Consider the following 22,121-nt stretch of genomic DNA (forward strand, 5'->3'; position numbering starts at 1 on the left):
TCAGTGTCCTATTTAATACCAGGAGAAATATGGATGAATCCTTCTATTCCCATTCTAGTAATCCTTATATAGGGAAGAACCATTAGGAGATTCAACACGACAGCAACCCTGTCTTGGAAAAGTATGCAAAAAAGGTTGAGTCACTTAGCCTAATAAAACCAAAAGCTGAAAGCCTATAAATACAAAGAAAAGGAAAACACCCTGCTAGCCTAAGGCTTGATCCCATCACAGCCCAACCTGATGTATTTGGATAGGTGTGTCACTTCCTTTTGCTGCTACTTTGGGGTACCGAGCACTAGAAAAACGAGCATTTTGTCTAGAAACAAAACACAAAGATGGTATCTTTTCCACAAAATCTCAGAATAAACAAACCAACACAATCTTTAGAACATTATATTTCATAAAAGACAATGATAAAAAAGTACAAACATTTTCATGAACAACAAAAAACCCCAAAACTATGATAGTACACAGGAAATTCCCAGCATTTGTTTCAGTGCATTTTTCATTAAGCCTATCTTACATACCTCTACAAATAAAATAATCTTAAGTACACTTCCACTTGCTGATATGCAATGGATCCTTTTAATTTTTTTAAACAGCTGGCTCATTAGTAATCCACTATAACACAGTCATTAGTAAACATAACAATAGAAAAATAGAGTGCCAGGATCCAATAAAAAGGACATTTTGCACTTGCTTTTCAGTACACTGCCTATTTGCAAAATGGACTTTATATTTTATATTCTCCTACTTAAATTTGAAATATAGAAAATGGGCTTGAGAGTATCTTAGCATATTAAACAGATTCTACTCTTAATATTTCAGTAATGTTTTACTTGCTAATTTGCAAGACCTTCAGTATCTTGTAAAGCACTTCTTCTTCTCCTCCTTCTTCTCCCTCCATGTTCACTCCTTGAAGACGTCCTTTATTTGGCTTTGTCAGCAATGCAAAAGCCAATGTGATCGGCTTCTCTCTACATTTTACAAGAACCATGAGATTATCCAAAGGAATGTGCACAACTCTTAGTTCTGCATCATATTTATTTTGTTTGAAGGCACTGTCTATGTTAAAATTCACTACAGAAGAGTACTGAGTTCAAGCAGGTAGTATACAAACACTATTTTGATGTAATTTAAGATGGCAACTTCTAAAACTTCCCAACAAAGTGATAAAAGGTATTTAGAGAAGAGTGTTGGTCAACAATTCATAATTTAACATCCATCATTTTGGGGCACCAAAACGTAAAGTTTTAAAGAACTCAGCTATATGTCACAATCCATTCACATACTGGTTTAATCACATTTTTCTAGGACCATACATGATCAATCACTTAAAGCTGTAAAGTTATATCAGTTCAGCCACAGCATATGTGTAATATAGTATGTATATATGTAAGTATATATACATATATATGCATTCGATTTTTTTTTTTAATTGCACATGAATTTCACAGAATGCCTAAGAAATGGGCACAAAAGCATGCTTCAGAAAACAGTACAGACCTATGGTACCAAAGGATGTTTCATAATCTTAGGTGTGAAATTGTAGGTGAACTTGTATTGAAAACCAGAAATCACTTCAAAATTACATGAGGGACTTAAAAAATTATTCTACTGTTCTTAAAGAACCGTATTAGTCTGCTATGAAATGACTATCTTTATTTTGAAGATAATTAATTTTACATAGAGTGTATTATCTCCCCTTTTTCATATGCTTCTGAATGTTCTATACACTCAGTTACAGAAAAATCTATCAGGAGGTGATCAAACCACTTAAGCATGCTTTTGAAGGATGTTTTCTTCACTTTATGCTTTTAGTTATTTCCACTGTATTACATCATTCCTAAAGCATATTAGTTTAACTGGTAGATTTTAAGGTAATTCCAGTATGGTAAAAAACATCCCTTATAATTGTTCTCAAATACTTAAATAATAATATTTCTACTAAATATTTGGGATGCCTACAGCTATGCTCATAACATTACTGAATGATGGCTAAGAGCAAAATTTGCTGCTGGGATGCCAAAGAAATGAAACGTGTTTATGGCAAACAAACTTAAAATATACAAAGCACCACACCATCTGTGGCAGCAATTCAGGAAACCAACATACAGTAATGACTTAAAGATAGGATTCTTTGTCAACACTCTTACAGAACACTCTATGGGTAAACGATCCTTATTATAGATACTGCTTTCCATTCATTATGGGAGCAGAAGTCAGTCTTTGGTTCCTAAAGAGTTGAGTAACTGTGACAAACAAAACAGTTTAGTATATCTTGGTCAATATCTTTGCATTAACATAGAAAATAAATGACCTGGTCCTTTTCCTTTGTATTAACAAGGAATGTAAAAAAATATTAAGAAAGATAATAATGCTTAGCAGTGGGATACTTTCAGGTAGCATAACATTACAAGTAAAGAGAAAATAAGAAGATAAGGAAAGAGGCTAGTTACTTATACGTTTAACACCACAAAAATAGAGAAACAGACAGGACCAATCCTTAGCAGGACTGTGCAACCTCAATCTCATTGACAGTCATCGACTTGAGGATCCTCAGTGCATCATAGAAGCACTCAGCACTCTACCAGAATAGGCCCTTAAATAGCTATATTGAATAATATATTAGGAGTGGAATTTCAAAAAGCACTTGGGATTGGCCTGCTTTCTGTTCCGCTTATGTCATCACCATCCTCATCAGCAGAACAGTGTGACCAACGCCGTGCTGCTGAAAATCCCACACGGCAAGAATTAGAACTATTAGAACTATGCTTTATTATTCTCTTAAAAATCTAACTTTAATATTCTTCCAATGAAGACACATTTTTGGCTCTTCTGATTTTGGAGGAATAAAAGTGCTGTTCACTAGAATTTTAAAAAAAAAAAAAAAAGGACAATACCAAAATACTGTACGCACCCAGACACATCGTTTTAGGCATGAAAATCCCTGACATTGACACTAGTGGCACACTTGGAAACAGTTAAGAGTTCCTGTAGATCATAATATGCAACAACTGCAAGATTTTCTGTAATACACATGCAATATGCATATAAATACGATTCAGATGGCAGGCAGGGTATCATACAATTTTGCTGGCAATAAATAAAATTAAAAGCTTTCTTTCTAGCAGGTTCATATAAGAAAGTGATTTTTCTATATAGATATGCAGGAGGCCTAGAGCTCAAAACTAGTATAACAGTTTACAGTCATAGCTGGCCAACAATTAATATTTCCTTCATTTCACATAAGGTATAACCTTTTTATAAGCATACTTACATTTTACACTTGTTCTTTCATGCTAATAAAAACATTCCTATAGAATTCAAACGAGAACACACTCAAATACATACTGAAGCATAAAATATTGAACAACTGAAAAGCAATGTACACACATTAATTTACATCACATATTTACAAAACACATTTTAAAAAGAAACAAAAACATTCATTTAAATACGAGGAGGGGCAGTTCAGTATAAAAAATTCCTGGAAGAGGCCTCTGCCCTTATTTCCGGAGAAGCTACAAGTCTGTTTTCTGCAGTTTATTTAGTTGAGTAGTTAAGATAGAGAGTGTGAAGAATGAAGGCTTGAACAGTAGTCTCATGCTGTAAACATCTGAGTGGTAGCTGCTGGCTTTTCTTTCAGAACAAAATGCATGGTACATACAATCACTTTACTTCTCATCCCAAATATGCATCATCAATTGGTGAAAAAACTCTAATTCTAAGCTGCTGTTTGTTGGTTTTGTTTTGTTTTACAGTGTTTATCAGTAGCTTCCAGTGTTAAAAGTTTATTCTGGTAGGATATCTTGCCATTCCACTTCCATCAATAGTCTCTAACAGGAGCGAGTTCTGGTATGAGATTAACAGTTATATTTTTATACAATCTACTGACAAGTACTTTGGGAGTATATACTAAATTGTTCAACCCATCAATATACTGACGTTCTCTGGAATACCTCAGAAGTTTGTATCTGCAGAAGGAGTTGGAAGAAGAAAAATGAGAAAGATTTGCAAGAAACAATTCAATTGATGTTAGACACGATACTGTGACAGTCATTTAATTTTGAAATATACCTTAAATTCTGAAACTACCTTTCAAACCTTTGAAATTACCAAATAACCTACCTAGGCTTTAAAAGCAAGCTTTTAAAGATTTTTACTACAGTTAGATTTTATGGTTGCATATACAAGTTAACATTAAGACTAAATAACAAAGGAGGCATTCAATATGTAAACTTTTTATGGTCCCAAACTAAATAGCTTTTTAAAGATTATTCAATTTCTTCATGTTCTTTTGCTATAAAATTAAACTCAGGAGCCTAGGGAAGATTTGGGAATCTTCACTGTTCATCATTATACATTTAAATGTCTGAATTGATTTTCGTTTCACTCTTGAGACTCCTGCATGTGCAAACATCTAAATTTGAGGTGATTAAAAAACAGTTCCCATCCCCCATATTACCCACATATACATTTTAGTTTCATAGAACAGATTTACTCATCTCTACTGCATGTGTCTATTCAAAATTATGAATAAAAGAAAAAAAGGATGTTCCCAGAAAAAGACATCCATTGATAACAGAATTGAGCAGTATTTCTAGTTACAGGAAAACATATATCATAAACCCTTTACTTTGTGTTTCACCTTCTAAGTTTTACATGTAGGTCATCTGCTGCATTCTGGTTTCTATTCAAATCCCAGGACAGGCAGAACTTCCTGGCCAGTTTAAGTGTTTTGTAACTTTGTAGCAAAAGAAAAGAATCCCAAAAGAAAACATTTAAGTCAATGTGTGCAAGAAATGAGAAGACTTGTATCTCAGAAAAGAATAAAATATGAAGGAAGAAACCAATCCTTGAGGAGTTTTAAAGTCTGTTTTCATGCAGGAGTCATTCGCCCTAGCTGCACTGCTTCCTTTTGCAAAATATCCAAAATAGCCAACTAATGGAGCCCTGCCAGCACTAATGCCAAAACTATTATGGAACAATAACATTCTGGATCAAAGATTCTGATGATAGTGTCTTCTGACACACAAACTCAGTCTCTCTCATGGTTAAATAAAAAACATCTGAACAGCAAATATAATGTGTTTAAAAAAATAGGTATTTTAGCACCAAAGAGGAAATAACATCGATAAGAACTGACTGCTTATTCATACGTGTGGATGCAAGAAAAAAATTTTACATCTTTAGCTGTAGTATTTGAACATTCCTCTGTTTTTCTTACCGTCCCAAAAACTGGACTTCACCTCTGTGATGATGAGGAATGGATTTGTACTTCCCTAAATCGCCTTCTGGTCTTGTTACATTGTATCCAGCATAGTGAACCCTGCCATAAAATACATAAACATTTGTAAAAACATCTTCTTACAGCTCACCATACGAGTTAAAGCAAAAGTGAAAAATACACATCAAATATTTTAAAACTAAGTCTTTATGTTCATTGACATTCTCTTCCTAAAAAAACCCACAACACTCCAAACCCAACAACTGAAAAAGCTGGCAAAGTGCAAAATAATAATAATTTCATATTTAATATTTCCTGCTTGTTCCAGCATAAAAACGTGAAAATAGCAAGAAAAAAGTATAAAATTCTTCCTTTAAAAGATATCTCTTTATATAGAAACTCATTCAGAGCCTTTCAATAGCTCAGTTAGAACAGTTTAGACTCATTCACTGGGAGCAGTAGGTAATGCCATGAGCAGTGCTGTCCATTGTCCAGTGTGGGACTACCAATGTATTCACAAATTAACCTCTCTCTCAAACACTGCTCCTAAGATATGAAACTGATGCTTACTCTACATGCCTGTGGAATGGTATTTCATAATGCTAGCAGCAAGAGTGAAGCAACATGCTTAGTGTGATTACCTGTTATTCTTTCTGCTATTTGTCACAAGGCCTAGCTTTTAAAAACCTGCTAGCTGTACCCAGGCCAAGAAAAAGGAACATCATACTTATCCCTTCAAATGGTATATTCGGATATTTCTGAAGCAAACTATGCAGAATTTGTCCATTTAAAACAAGTTATGAAAAGGTAACAAGTGACAAGAAAACACACCTAACTGGTCTCAAAGGGTGGGTGGTACAGAAAGACCTAGGCACTCAATACTCACCTGTTCCAAAGATCATCATCTTCTCCACCCCATCCCCAGAAGGCATTTGGAAAACCATTGATCTTCTTGAATTGTTCCACTGTCAGGCCACTTACACCACCAAAGAACTCATTGTACGGAAGGCTGGAAACAAAAGATAAATTCTGTATCATTAGCTGAACTTTGATAAGTAGCCCTCTCTTGAACAATACCTTTCCAAAAAGCAAGAGCCCCAAACTAAGGACATGAACAGAGGCTGAATGTATTCACTAAGGGAAACTGGTTCACAGATTGCCAGCATTAAGTGACATACAGCAAGCTGAACAAAAGGTTTGCAGTAGTGTCTGATTTGCATAAAAGGTGCTCTTAAACTGTAGCTCCAAAGAGTATCACCCATAACAAACAACAGTCTACCAGTCTATTTCAGATGGCTGATTTAGACCCATAGCTGAAGTGTTAAGTGAAGCCCTCAAACTATTTATGTTTACACTATTCAACTGAAAAAACCTCTTTAATCAACTGAAAAATTACAAATCAGTAACGCATCAATTAAATAATTTTAATTCTTTACTATATTCTATAGAACTCTTAAAACTTGAGAGAAACAGCTTAAGAGCACCAATTAAACAGTGAATGGCACACTGATTTAAAACAACATTTTCCAGTTTTTAAAAGATAAACTTCTGAATCAAAAGGATCTACATGCTTTTCTTTCAGTAAGCAACAGTAATTGCTAACATATATTATTAAGCAGTAAGCAATTGGCCAACATGAACAGCCACAATATCTATACAAAATACTATGCCCCAGCCAATGTCATTTCTAGTCCTCAAAACACTCTGTCAACCTAGAAAAAATAAATATCTATATTTACTTCCATCAATATTAACCGGCATCCTTAAGCCAGAAGCTGCTACAGAAAAGCTGCTTTCTTTCAGAAGCAGCACACAATTCCATAAAACAGAAGTGTCTCAGGAGACACTTCCAAATCTGGAACCTTCAAGCAGTTAAGACTATCTACAAAAAGATTTACCATTGCTTAGGACACAATTGCCACACTGAAGGACAAATAACTCCAGAATGCAAGGGGAAAGAAAAACAAATATAAAACCATGCAATTTCTGATCTCTGTGAAAAAACAGGATTCAACCAAATCTGAAAAGCATTTGGGGAAGGTTGCAACTATATTTGCCTTTCAACATTTAACTGAAGTAGCAAGTGTTCTAACCCCCCTCTCTCCCTCTCTGAAAAACCTCACATACATACCTCCAAAATAACCAATGAAAAACCACTGTCAACCCAAAACAAGACCACCAACCAAAACCAACTGGAATATGACAGTTAACAGAACTGTTTAGAGGTTTATTTATTTTTGTATTTTATAAATCTGGTTTCATTTCTACATTCATCAATTTTGTAAATACTTACCTATTCAGACATTTTATAAATGTATATATAAATACATAGAGTGTTTTACAAGTACATATAAAGATAGATGAAATCTCTTATCTATATTCATGAGTGCTAACTTTTGTATTTTTAAATACACATGAAATCTTTAAACATTTAACTGCTGATTGGTTGACAACTTGATGTCCAGAGAGAGCCATGGTTTCAAGGCATTGCTTTTAATCTGTTGGTTGACCAGGTTGTCAACCTGATTAACTTCACAAGTTCAGGATAGCAAATGCCTACACATAGCAAGCAATAAGCTACAGCTTCACGTGAAATGATTCCAAGAACATCACGAGATAGCAGAGTGTTAAAAAGCAAGTGGCACATCATTAATGTAAACTGGAAGAAGAAAAGGAGGCAAGAAAACTGCAGGTCCCACTACATTCACCAAATGTAGAGACTGAAAGACAATATACAAAATGGTCCAGCAGTAAGAAAATCTTCAGTTTAAAAAGCAGTATGAAACAGAAATAAAAGTGTACATTTATGAGAAAATAAAGACAGACATTTTTCCTGTGATATTTTGCTGCAGATTATCTGCTTTTCTTTTGTAACAGCCAGTACAAGGGTTTATGTAGCCAGAAAACATTTCTAGTCAGTTAGATAGGATTTTCCCCCTTGACACACAAACCATTTTTTTTTCAAGATCAACCTCACTGCAACAAGCTCAACATTGAAAATTATAAATAATATCTTCTAATTAGTAACATATCAAATGCAGACACTAAATTTAAATCTTTATTTTAGTAACTAAATAGTCATTTCTGTAAATAGCATAACAGGAGGTCGGTTTGCTGTTTTCACCTACTGTATTTAGTGTCACAAAATTCATACACTTTTAAAATACTCTTGGGTACTTAAAAAAAATATGAATAAAACTCTTTACTTACATGTACATGTATTTGTCCAGCTTTGCTGCAAAATGGCGTGGCATTTCTCCACATCCATAGTAATTTCTGTCATTCTCAGGTAGGTGATCCACATCATGGAATATTATGCAGTCCCAGACAGCATCCTTCATTGCCTCTTTGAAGCCAACATTAAAGAGCATTGCACGATTAAAAGGTTGTGTACCTGTCTTCACACAGAAAACAAAGGAGACATTGTAAAAATCAAGGAGAGACAGAAATTTCAATACTATGAGAAAAACATACTCTAACACACACACAAAAAAAAAAAAAAAAAGACAGTGATGCCTCTTTTGACTGGCTGGTCGTGCTGGGTTGGATGCACCTCACGATGGGGTTTGCCCTCCTGGCTGGCAGGGCACACATTGCTGACTCCTGTGAGCCAGGACTGAGCCTGGTTCCGGCTTCCAAACAGCACCCCCAGACCCCTTTGTGCAGGGCTGCTCTCCAGTCACTCCTCTCCCAGTTTACACTTGTGCCTGGCTTTACTCCATCCTAGGTGCAGAGTGCAATTTTGACTTATTAAATTTCTTCCCATTAATCACTGTCCAATGCTCCAATTTATCTAGATCCCTCTGAAAGGCACCACTCAAAAGTCCAACTGACACGTGTGGTTGACATCATCAGAAAGTTGCTGACAGTGCACTCGGCTCCTGCATCCACTGAACGTAAGGCCCTGGAATTGAGCCCTGAGGAACACTGCTGCTGACCTACTTTTTTGCCTTGAAAACTTACAATGACAATAGATTCTAAGAGGCCATGTTATTACCTACAAAATATCAGCCCATATTTGAAAAAAAGCATCATGTATCTGGCCACTGCTTAAACTGGGGAAAGGAGGTGAACTTTCCTTTTCCATTTAAAGGAGAAGAAGAGTAGAGTAACAATTTTGAAATTCTGGATTCATCCAAATCTTGGTAAGAATATCAAATCCCTTTTAGTAAGGAATCTTGAGAAGTCACTTTTCAAGTAGATGCTGTTACCTGTTCAACAACATAGAAGGCGAATTCCAGCCGCTGCTTCTGCAACATAGGTATCAGATGACGGAAAAAAATTGGAAGATGCTCGTGACGATTCCGAAAAGGAATAAGGATAGCCACCTTCAGGAAAAAAAAAATTAAGCTATTACATCAGCATCTTAAAATGTTAAGATTTCAATAAAAATCAAGTTTCCTGTGGCTTTTCAACTTTTACATTTATATTGGCTCAGTGTTTTACATGTTGGTTCCCCCTAGGAAAGCGTGTTGGAAATTTGCTCAAGTAATTAAGAAAAAAAATGTGAGTAACACATAAACAAGATTTTCATTTTATGTTCACCTGCTTCTAGTTGTACTTCAAGCAACAGACACATAGGATAGATTTGCATGCATATGATGAAATCTTTAGTAACAACAGCTAACGAACCTTTGAAAGTTCTTGATGATCCATTTCAAATTTTTCTCCTAGCTGAAGTTTCTTCTTGAGCACAGATGGCATACTACAAATACTATGACATACTACATATATAGCACCAAAAGACTGAGTGCCTGCAATGGCAAACTATTCTTACATATCAACACGAAAAAATAAACCAAAACAGAAAATCAGCATCTCACCTTCCACCGTGGCTTACAGTCATTTGGTTTCCAGTGTCCTCCTGGTTTAATGTCTAAATCTTTTGAAAACAGTTGCTGAATTTCATCAAAACTAATTTCACTCATATTGACGTCAATAAGGCCTCCTAAAGAGAGGAAAAAAACCCTTATTTATTAATTTCAATTAAGACAACTGATCTAACACTACAAGGGATATCACGGACAAATGGCATCAGAAATTTGTAGTTACACTACTACCTACAGACTAAAAAGTACCAATTTATACTCTCCTCTTAATCTTTAATTTTTTACAGAATGAATTTCAGTATTTCCAAAAACAAACAATCCTTCCATAAAACCTATTAAAAAAATACTCATTTCAGAGGACACAGAACAAGCAAAGTAATTTGAATTCTGCATCTATTACAGAAAATCTGGATTGCCTTTCATTTCAACTACCACTGTTAACAATCCTACATCATCTGCACTACTGAACCTTTACTCAAATTCTGTGTGCCTTCCTCCTCCACTTTCACATTAAAAGAAAATGCATCATCGCTACACTCAACAAACTTCCTCAATTTAAATTTTAGATGATACGCACGTTTCATGTAGAGTCTTCATCCACTAATCCACCACTATCTGCTTCAAACCAATTCATAGCAATGGGCTGGATTTGAGAATTACCACTGGTAGAACTAATGACCCCAATGGGAAAAGCTTTTGCAAAAGGCATTAGAGTGGAATTCAGTAAGTAATTGAATAAGGACCACAATATGGTTCAAAAAAAATCAGGTTAGTACTTACTATGAGAAAATATTAACATTTAGTTGATAGCTGGAAGATGTCAGTCATTAGTTTATGCATGTGAAAAAGTTCAAAACTGGAAATAATGATTCATAGTAAATACCCACAAAAGCAATAAAAAGAATCAAGAAAATCTGGGGAGAAGACTAATGTAGCAGTCATTAACCAGAAGCTCAAGTCATTCTTCAGCAACTACTACACTCTAAATCATCAAATAAAAATCTTGCAAGAAATTTCTGACAAACACTATAAAATATTATTCTTATTTTTGTCTAGAAAGTTAAGTATTTTGGTGAGGGTTGGTATTTTAAAGTCAGTCAAAAAATCACTTCGATTTTCTCCCCTGTGTCCATACCCAAAAGATCCTATTTGTGCCCAATACGTTGCTTTGTGTCGCTGACTAGTTATCTAAATCTTCTCTAAATATTGACATTTTTGGAACATACTAGGAATAACTATTGTTTTCAGAAGAAGGTAGAAGATACTGCAAGAGCTACTTTAGTTTTGGATATGATTAAATATAGTACTACTTGCAAATGAAGAAGGTAACTATTTTTTTAATGTAAAATCATAGGTGAAAAATTATAAAGAACAGTACACTATGGAGCTATTTCAAGAGAAGATTTAAAGAAACCCACATTTATTTAATTATTTTAGGAAAAAAGGAAACCTGGCAGTTGCTAAAAATCCTGTATAGATAGACACTAGAACAAGCTAATCCTACAGAGGTTTAAAAAAAAATTAAATAATATTTTAAAATAAAAATAATTATTTAAAAAATAAGTTTAGATTATCATAATGGCTGTGTCTGAAACTCTTCAATAACCCAAGAAAGAAATCTTAAGAAATATAAATTCAAGGTCAATCAAAGGACCAGCATATAAACATGTACAAAATAAATTAAAAAAAAGAAATTTAAAAAATCAATTTCAACTACCAAGAGACAGAAAAGCAACAAGAGCCTTTCACTTCAATTATAGAATCTAAAAGGAAAATAAAGATAAATAAAGGCCAATTACTACACCAGAAAGGGGAGCAAATAACACATGATGTGACTCAGATACCTCAGTCTTCTGAGAAAAGTTCAGATGTGAACAGATCCTTACAGAGTTTAAATTAGAAAAAAAACATCAAATGGTAAAACAGTATTTAGATAAAGCAGGTGTTTCTAACTTTATAGGACATAATGAAATTCTATCCAGAGTGTTTAAAAAGCAGCTTTAGTAAAACCTGAAGTATTGGTACTATCAAAAGTACACAGATGAGCGAATAGAAATCAGCATTTTTTCCCTGTCACTGGTGGGGAGCAGGAGAAGGTGTCTCTGTAAATAACTGGGCTTACTAGTCACTACTTCCATTAGTCTCTAGCAGGCTGCAATAAAACACATTTATACAACCTGCAAAATAAGAGAGCTGAGAAAGCAAAAAGCATTTTGAAGAAGAAAATCAGAAAAAAAAATTGTTTCAACAAATCAGATACAGAAACCAATAAAGTAAAATTAATTAAAAAAAAAAAGAATGGTTTGTTACTGAAGGAAAAAATGAAGCATGCACAGCAAAACAAGCAATACCTGGCTTTGCTGCAGTATGTAGAGAGACAGTTTTACAGTTTGTAATGGATTGCGCATTAATATGAGCCAATGCAATGCACTTGTACAAAAATAGAAAATCTCATCCTGGAATGTATTAACTGCTGCTATGAGAAAAAAAAAGAGAAGTTTTACAAAACTAAATTGTTTTGTAACCAGGATTTAAGCCAGTTATGATGATTTACAAAGAAATCAAATCTAAGACAGTCTACGGTGCAAAAAGATCAAGAGTGACAAGAGCTTTAGAAACTATGCAGTCTAGAAAGGCTGGGATTATCAATTTATCTACAAAGGAAGAGACAGACAGATTCTTGTACTGCTTCTATCTCAAAGAGGAGATTTGCTTATGAATTAGAACAGCATTGCTCAACCAGTGGGTTATAACCTGTAAGACTGAGTTACACAAAAAAGGCAATAGCTGCTCCAATTTTAAGAGCGTATGTACTTGGGACCAAATATGATTTTACCATACCCCTTTCATGACATAAATTTGGCAAGTTGATGTAAAGAAGAAAAGATGACTTCTATAATAACCTTAGACTAATTAAGCATGTCAAAGTATACACGATTCAACACTTTCTTCCCTGGCTATCTCACACTTCCTACAACATTTCATTAAATTAAATGATCTTCAGAGATGCTTTATTTAGACTATAATTAGAAAGAGATGATGATTAAAACGGTATACATGAAAACCAAAAAGTGAAACACATACTCCTTTGTTGAAAAGCAACTTATCCAGTGAATAATTTTCTATTAAAATTATTTCTCTATTAAATTAAATAGGACAGAAGAAGCACAAAGCAATTACTAACAAAAAAAACCAACAACAAAAACAAAATGGTAAAAGGAAAGCAGCATCAAGGAGATCTATAGAGAGATTACTGGTAGAATTACTTAGTTTTCAGCTAATCTGACAGAATTCCAACAGCCAGATCCCTTGAAAATGCCATTAAAAATACAAATTTATATGCATTTTTCAGTCAGCAAAATCATCACTTTTGTTTCTCTGATTATCCAGATTTGATATTTGCTGAAATTTTTGTTTCCAAAAGTAGCTAAAATATTTACTATTGGAATAATTTGGTTTTATTTGTTTATATGTTCAATATTATATAAAAAATATGATTTTGAAAGTGAAACCCTATGGCTGGAGGGAAAGAGGCTGAAATAAGGATATTATCACACCATGGGGCTAATTACTACCTGGCTTAAGACAGTTTTCTATATGGTTTAGTTTCACAAGCAACAGCAACTGATCTATATTTTTGGCTCCATGTCTGCATATTTAAAATCTAAGAAACAAAGCTTAGAAACTGGCATTATTGAAAAGAAACACAGATAACATGCACTGTTTCTGTTTTCTTCAACAAATAAACTTCTCAGTTGAGATTTTTAGAAAGGTTATAATGGAATCTAGATTATTCTAATGCAATCCACTATTTTTCTTCAAAGAAAAATTGATCAGAATTCAGTTTAGCTGTCAGCAACAATTTTTGGTATGATATGGATCTGAACTGCTCTATTGAATGTTTAATTACTTGCTTATGCTGAATGACAGCCCACAGATTAAGTCAGGTGTCTAAAAGACAAGAGGTTAGAATTCTGGAATGCATCACAAGTAACTTCAGAAACTATGTGAAATTTTCTCTCCTACAAATCAGTAGTTTAATTACTTGATTTCAAATTAGTAAAGGTGATTAGTAAAGAGACCAAAACTTCAGTAACACATTAGTTACAGGCAAACTTCTGTCCATTATCAGATGTATGTTATTTCATTACTCCTTATAATTATATTTTATATTAAAATAACTGTGTTTTGTTTAAAATACAATTTAACTTACTAGATAAACATTAAGGTCAGTTTAAAACTTACTCATGTAAGGCAGCTTCTCTGGACAAGGCTGGTAAGGAGAGTAGGTGAAGTTCTCTGGAAGATACATTGTTGTTTGAGCAACACAGTCACTAGAATTGTTTCCTTCAGGATAATCTTAAAAAGAAGAATTGATTTTTGTAAAAACCTGTATTATCCACTATAATTGTAACATATCATCATGCAGGTGAGAGCATTAATTTTTAGTTAACAAATTCCTAGCAGCATGATTTAAAAAGCATTTTATTGCATTAGAGGAATAATAATTAAATAGAAGTATCTTTGTTACAGCTGCCACATATATTTCCTATTAAAGTGAACTGATAAATAGTATCAACTATTTGACCTTCACTCCAATTACAGAGAAGTAGGATTTGGGTCGACATTTTCATAATCAAGCTATGTCATTAATGATTGGCTTTTTTTTTTTTTTTTTTAAAAAGGCCTTTTAAAAATTAAGTAAGAAATATTCTTACCTGTGCCATTCAGTGTAGTATTTTTGTTAGTGTACAATCTTATCATGTGTCCTATCGTTTTTACATTTTCTCTCAACATTATACCACGAGCTTGCACCATAAAGAGATATGTGTTTGCTGGTAAAACAAAAATCAATTTTGAATTTGTATTAAAATAATGTATTTCCAAGTTATTCTAATATACATCTACAATGTGTTCAACATTTTTTACTCTGTCTGAATCCATGGTCAGTGAACAATAGTTCTTTGAGATGAAGGTCCACACAATGAAACCTAACAGCAACAATAGAAAAGACTAAAATGGATTCATAACCACGGCTCTATACAAACCCAAAAACTACAGAATGTCAATAGAAATTTTATATGACACTTTCATTTCTCTTTAATTTACAAAAAGCAGCTGAGGGTGACAAGAAAATTTAATTTACCAATAAAAAGATTTTCTTATGTAAATACATCTCATCATTGAAATATAGGACAAAAAAAAGTCAAAAAAATAATTTAGTCCCATATAATGGTCCCTTTTTTTACTCACTTTTTAACACAACTTTCAGTCAAAATGCACTGCCATTCATTCACTCCGAACAGCTGCTTTGTTATACAACTGCTACAAATCACTGCCAATCTCAAAGTATTAATGTTTTATAATTATACATGAAATATTTATTATAGGCATCAAGGGTGAGTAAATCAACATTCTGAGTAATTAAGTGACTCACTAACAACAACAGCATGAAATATTTCTGTTTCAATCTTGCACCCCAAGCCCCAAATGTGATCTCAAGATATTTCTTTGCATTAAGCAGAAGTTAGTAAGGTAGAAATGAAGCTGCATTTGTATCTGAGTGAGCAAATGCCTACCCAGAACTCAAAGACCTAAAAGAATATTGGAAAGGGAAGGATAAATTTCCTTTACAGAAGGCAACAGAGGGTCAAAGGGATCATCTGCCACTTCACCAACATTAAGCACCCAGTTGTCTGGGGGATATTTGGCTCCCCGTAACTAGTAACCACCCTAACAAAAAAAAAAAAAGCTCTGCATCTTTGTAGGAAATAACTAAACATATCAGGAGTGAAAAATAAATAAAGATATTAAAGAAAAGTTAGAAAATTATCTCAGGGACTCCATCAGATGACCCACCACCAGTGGCATGACACAAGTAACTCCAGATCAACTCGTAATTTCTTCCAGCCCAACGCAGAGAGTCTAGAGCTACAGAGAACTGTGTGTAATGGACTGGGGGCATTTCCAGAGGAAAATACAGTAATTCATTCCACCACATTAACAAACAGTACTACCGACACCTACAGAGATAAAAACACCAGCATAATATTTCAAAGAATACTATTTCAAAGCCCTAAAACAATGTCTTTATTTTTTAAAAGAATTAATGGAGGGGTTCTCCTGGCTTTCGAAGAGCTCCTTATTAAAACAAGGAATATTAACAGCCAAAAGAGAGGCTCTGAACATGCCAGGTGCCATGCATGGCATGTAATTCTCAAACCCTTGGACAGCATGACTAGCTGTGTTGGTTAACAAGAGCTTACATGAGTATAAAAGTTACTCAGCTGCTAGGATCCTGAAATTGTCTCAACACCTTCTGGCCACTAAAGAGAAGCAAAACAAAACAAAAAACTACAACTTTGGCCTGATGACAGAGGTAGGAAATCCCACAAGAAAGATTCTTATCAGGATTTAAGACAACAGATAACATTCAGATTTCCCTACAGAAAAACTACACAAAAAGTTCTCAACATTTTAACCCAATTCACATAAAGTAATGATGTGGTTCCTATTATTTAATTACATTTGTAGTTTTCCATTCAAATACTGGGATTTTTAGGGTGTCTCTACTAAGCATTTCAAGGAATCTGCGCAATTTGTGAACTCATATATGAAGTTACCTACTAAAGAAACCTCCTCCTTTAGGAATCAACATAAAGGCAATTAGATCTGTTCCTCCAAGAACAATTCTTTACCTTCAAACAAACAATTTCAAAATTCAAGGCTTTCCTGAAAGTAAAACGTGTATCTTTGCTTTCCAAATAGGACAAAATATTCCTAATTAACAAAAAATTTCTTTCTTCAAACGTTAACATATTTTAAGTTGGTATCAACCTTTCTTTTTCCCCATAAAAGTTTTTTTCTCCCATAGGTACAGCTCTTCTCTTCAATACCTTCCTATTCCAATACTAAAATAAAGTGGGGTTTTTAATATAAACATGTTAGTAAATACTGATTTCAGAGATAACCTCTAGAAGACTGTGTGCTTTATTCTCCTTTTTAATGTGATACCAAAAGCCCAAGTCACTTGAATTTTTAACTCTGCAGATTTATAGAGCTTTCAGCAGGTTTATAGAAGTATAACCTTAGTTCACATAAACCAAATGTGGTAGGTTGATATGGCTAACAGCTAAGTCCTCACCGTTGCTTGCTCACAGCCCTGAAGTGAGATGGAGGAAACAATATGAAGGGCAAAAGTTTTAGGAACCTGATGTGGTAAAGAACTGAGAGTTAGATTTTCAAACAAGTCCACAACAAAGTCAAGAGAGCCATGTAAATGTTAATTTTTATGGGAAATGTTACTGAAGTCCAGATAATGTAGACATAAACGTTGGAAAAACAAGATTTTCTGCAAAAGCACATATATCTTCCCTTTGGTGAAGTAAAGCTTACTCCTTCTGACATAGAGGAGAAAAATTTGAACGAACACACAAGACCTTTGTGAGAAAGTTAGAAAAGGCATTTATCTCAAAAATAGACATCATGAAAAGATGTAATTGAAAAAAAAACCCAACCAGGTAAAGTCTGCTGCCACCTTGAATACTCTTAAGGATTCAAGAGCTGCTCTTGCTACCAGGAAGATCTAACCTTGCCATGTTTTTATCAAGTAATTCTTTTAGTCTACCTCCTCTTTCTGGGTGAGCTGCTTGTCAACTCGCTATCCAACTCTACTGAAAGACATAAGCAAAATAAAACATTCTCCCTTTGTGGGCAGTCTGTGTCCCTGGGTGTCTGGCACAACCACAGTTACAAGGAATACAGATCTGCTCAGTTTATTCCACTATCATTCAGCAGCTGCTTAGGTAGCAGCAGGTGCTCGAGCAGCCAATTAATTACGTCAGAAGCTAAAACATCAGGCAAAAATCAAAGATATTAATTTAGTTCTAAAAATAAATCTCATCTACTGTCAAAGACCTGTGAAAAAGAGCACAGTTCACATGTCACATCAACCAGCAGCAACAGCAACAAAGTATTCAATCCACACAGGCCAGAAGTGCAACAGAGAAATACAGTTTTCCTTCTAGGGGGTGGGGGATGACTGATAGCAGAAGGCAGCCAGATAAAACTCCAGAAGGAGTGCACTGATGGCAACTTCCTGACACAAGTGTTAGAGCCAGTGAGAGGAAGTGACCTGCAGAACCTCATACTTACCAAGGAGAAGAGGTTCACTGGGGATAGGAAGACCAAAGGCAGCCTTGGCTGCAGAGATCATGAGATGGTAGAGTTCAGGATCCTAGGGGCAGGAAGAAGCAAAAGAAAGCTCACAACTCTGGACTTCAAGAGAAGACTTTGGTGTCTTCAAACATCTGTGTGGTGGAGTCTTATGGGATGCGGCCCTTAAATGATGATAGGGTCAAGAAAGCTGGGTAATATTCAGGAATAATCTCCTTCAAGCTTATGAGAGATCCATCTCAATGAATATGAAAAGAGATAAAACGCCAGGAGGCCATGGATGAACAAGGACCTCCTGGAAAAAAAAATAATCAAACACAAACATAATACAGTGGGAGGAAACAAGCCCAGGTAATGCAGGAGGAATATAGAAACGATATCTGAGCATCCAGGGAGACAGCTAGGAAAGCTAAAGCCGAAATGGAACTAAGTCTGGCCAGGGATGTCAAAGACAACAAGAAGCATTTCTGTAAGTACACAGGTGACAAGAAAAAAACTCAGGAGAATGTGAACCCACTGCTCAACAAGAAAGACGCATGGGTAAGTCTGCCATATTCAATGTCACCTGTCTCTCAGACTTTATTAACAAGGCCAGTCTTCAGGAAGTCCAAGTCCCTAAGACCAGTCTGGAACAAGGAAATTGTACCCTTGCCCTCAGTGGAAGACTTCAGCAAACAGGACATGGGTTAAGTCCATGGGCCCTTACAGGATGTACCAAGTGCTAAGGGAGCTGGCAGATGTCATTGCACAGCCACTCTTGACCATCTTGGATCAATCATGATGAGTGGCAGAAGTGCCTGAGGACTAGAGGAAAACAAATGTCACTCCTATCTTCAAGAAGGAGGACCCAGGGAAGTACAGGCTGATCAGCCTCAGCTTGATCCCTGGGAAGGTGATGGAGCAGCTAAACCTGGAAACCATTCTTCAGGTACATGAATGACAAGAAAATCATCAGGAACAGTCAACCAACTGGATAACCTTCTATGATGAAAGATAGATAAGGAAAGAGCAGGGGGCATTGTCTACCAGGACTTCAATAAGACCTTTCACCCTGTATCCCATAAGATCGTCATGGACAAACTGTTGATGTACAGGCTAGCTGAGCAAACGGTGAACTGGATCAAAAGCTGACTGACCAAGCCCAAAGGGTGAGGTCAGTGACCAGTGATGTACACCAGGGGTCAATAGTGGGTTCAGTCTCTTTTAACACCTTCATTAGTTATCTGGTTGACAGGCAGAACATAACCTCACAAAGTTTATTTATGACACAAAAATGGTAGCTGATATGCCAAAGGGCCATGCTGCCATCCAGAGGTACCTCAGCAGGCTGGAGAAATGTGCTGACAGGAACTTCATGAAGTTCACAAGGAGCAGTGCAAATTTCTGCATCTGGGGAGGAACAACCTTGTGCACCAAAATATGCTTAGCGAATCCAATGGGAAAGCTTTTTGACAGAAGAGTCTTTGGAGGTCCTGGTGGACATCAAGTGGAACATGAGCCAGCAATGTGCTGCAAAGAAGGCCAACAGCATCATGGGATGCATTAGGAAGAATGTTGCCAGCAGGTCAAGGTGATCCTTCAAAGCCTTCACTCAGCAGTGATGAAGCCACACCTGGAATAGTGTCCAGTTCTGAGCTCCACAGTGGAATAGAGAACATGGACATCCTGAAGCGCATCCAACAACAGGCCATGAAGAAAACAAAGGGACTGAAGCATTGCTCCTGTGAGGAAAGGCTGAGAGAGCTGGGATTGTTCAGCCTTAAGAGAAAGTTCAGGGGGCCACATTAATGTGTAAAAAGGGTGGGTATATATGTATACAATGTATTTGAAGGGAAGGTGCAAAAAAAAGAGCCAGGCACTTTTCAGTGGTGCCCAGGGACAGAACCAGAGGCAGTGGGCACACACTGAAACACAGGATGTTCCACCTGAACACCAGGAAACAGTTCTATACTGTGAGGGGGATGGAGCACTGGCACAGGTTGCTCACAGTGGTTGTAGAGAATATCCTCAGAAATACTCTAAAGCCTTCTGGACACAGTCCTGGGCAACTGGCTCCAGGTGGCACTTCTTGAGCACTTCTTGGAGGTTGGACCAGATAACCTCCAGAGACTCCTTCCAACCTCAACTATTCTGTGATTTTCTTCTACTTTTGTCTTTCTGCATTTGTACTAACCATCACTGTCACAGTGCAAGCCAAAGCACAAACCGGGAAAGCAAAATTTCAGGCGTAACCAAAGAAAACATCTAACCATGTAACCACCTAGAAGCAATTTTATTCATATGCTTCTTATTTCACTGTACATGGTTCATAATAAGTAAGGAAGAGAACTTCTGACTCAAGGAACATAGAATCCAGGCTGTCATGCAGTTTACAAGGTAATCAGATGGAAAGTGCAGGGAGGAATATAAAACAACACATCCATATAGGGCACCTTGGAATCAATACCATACTCAGTGTTCCATCTCAAGCAACCGCAAGTGTGAGCTCAGAGCTCATAACTAATTCAGATGAAGTTTTCCTATGAATTGATCCAAATCTGCATCAGCAATCACGAACACACAGCCACATGTCAGTCATCAAAAGTCCTGGGTTTAGGGCATTATTTAAAACTCATTCTGATAAAGCACATTAGGGCATTAAAGGGATCATCCTGTATTTCAGAGGACACACTAAAAATATCAGATGGATCATTTTTTGTCTCGAATTTTTATAGCTCACTAGTTATTAATAGTTTTATGTGTTAGACTCCTGGGGGGGCAATGTATTAATTCTAAAAGTATAAAAATATCTGTAAAAATGGTTCCATATTTTATATCAGGTAGCTTTCTGTTATTTAAATATTCACTTGAAGACTATTTGCACCTTTTTTAAAGAAAATGGTCTCATTCACAGATCCCTCTCCATTAGGGAATCAAGCTCCTTCCAAGCAGTACAATAAAAATCAAAGCACTTCTCACAATACTGCATTAGTTTATCATCCCACAAATTCACAGGAAAAGCACAAGACTCATTTTTATATAGAAACTTACTAAGTTATCATGCTGTACTCGTACACCAAAGCAAAGCCAAAAAACTATGCCACGCACTTAGAAGCAACCAATGTAGTATAATACACAACAGAAGAAGTGAAGTTGAAACTGGGTCAATGACTGACATTCTGAACAAGACTAGGAAGTTAGAAATGTGATTACTTTAAAAACAAAGAAAAGTACTAATTATTACCAAAAATGATTTTTTTAAATGCCAAACAAAAGATGAACAAACTTGGAGGTCACAGATCTGATTTTAAAATGCAGCTTTTATTCTGCCAAGGAAAAACCAAAAAAACAAAAAAACAAAAAAACAACAAAAAAAAAAATCCCAAACATAGAAAAAGCATTATGTCAAGAATATTTTCAAAGCAATTAGCAAAAAGTTAACATGCCCGGACCTTAAAAAAAAAAAGAAGATCTATCATCAGAGCAGTTGTAGCAACATTATACACTGATCTTTCTGGGGAAAAAAATTGCTGAAAAACTCAGATAGGAAATACTTTGTAGGGAATCCACGGATTCTGCAAGAGTCAAATGCAGTAAACCAAGCTTCACAGAGAATAGGTCTTGACAAATGACGATTGCCCCTGAAGTTACTCATCTGCTAGTCAACACTTGTCTTCACAGGACTTCTGAAGAGCACATTCAACATATTGCATAAGAATTGGTATGGATTCAAACAGGTTAACAGCAAGTTCTCCACTAGTAATTGTAAACGGGGAATCATCTCATGGGGGCATTTCTAGAACAAGTCCCACAGGGATCTCTTCTTATCTCAAGGTTATGTGATATTGTTCTCAGCAATACTAGAGTTAGAAATACATTATTTGTAGAGTTCATGCATGGCAAATTAA

General features: G+C 35.6%; 1 protein-coding gene across 2 annotated transcripts in view; it reads right to left on the reverse strand.

The window, feature by feature from the left end:
• Positions 1-375: 375 nt before the first annotated feature.
• B4GALT6 (beta-1,4-galactosyltransferase 6) overlaps positions 376-22,121 on the reverse strand; it is a 30,610-nt gene continuing 8,864 nt past the window's right edge. For both annotated transcript variants that reach the window (XM_032124230.1, XM_032124237.1), the window contains 8 exons: positions 14,778-14,894; positions 14,305-14,418; positions 10,054-10,178; positions 9,442-9,558; positions 8,441-8,628; positions 6,117-6,239; positions 5,231-5,332; positions 376-3,977 (listed from right to left, as the gene is read on the reverse strand). In XM_032124230.1, coding sequence (XP_031980121.1) covers positions 3,830-3,977; positions 5,231-5,332; positions 6,117-6,239; positions 8,441-8,628; positions 9,442-9,558; positions 10,054-10,178; positions 14,305-14,418; positions 14,778-14,894 — 1,034 coding nt within the window. In that variant the 3' untranslated portion in view covers positions 376-3,829. The remainder of the gene's footprint in view (positions 3,978-5,230; positions 5,333-6,116; positions 6,240-8,440; positions 8,629-9,441; positions 9,559-10,053; positions 10,179-14,304; positions 14,419-14,777; positions 14,895-22,121) is intronic.

This window comes from Corvus moneduloides, chromosome 1 (genome assembly GCF_009650955.1).
Source record: "Corvus moneduloides isolate bCorMon1 chromosome 1, bCorMon1.pri, whole genome shotgun sequence".
Classification (NCBI taxonomy): Eukaryota; Metazoa; Chordata; class Aves; order Passeriformes; family Corvidae; genus Corvus; species Corvus moneduloides.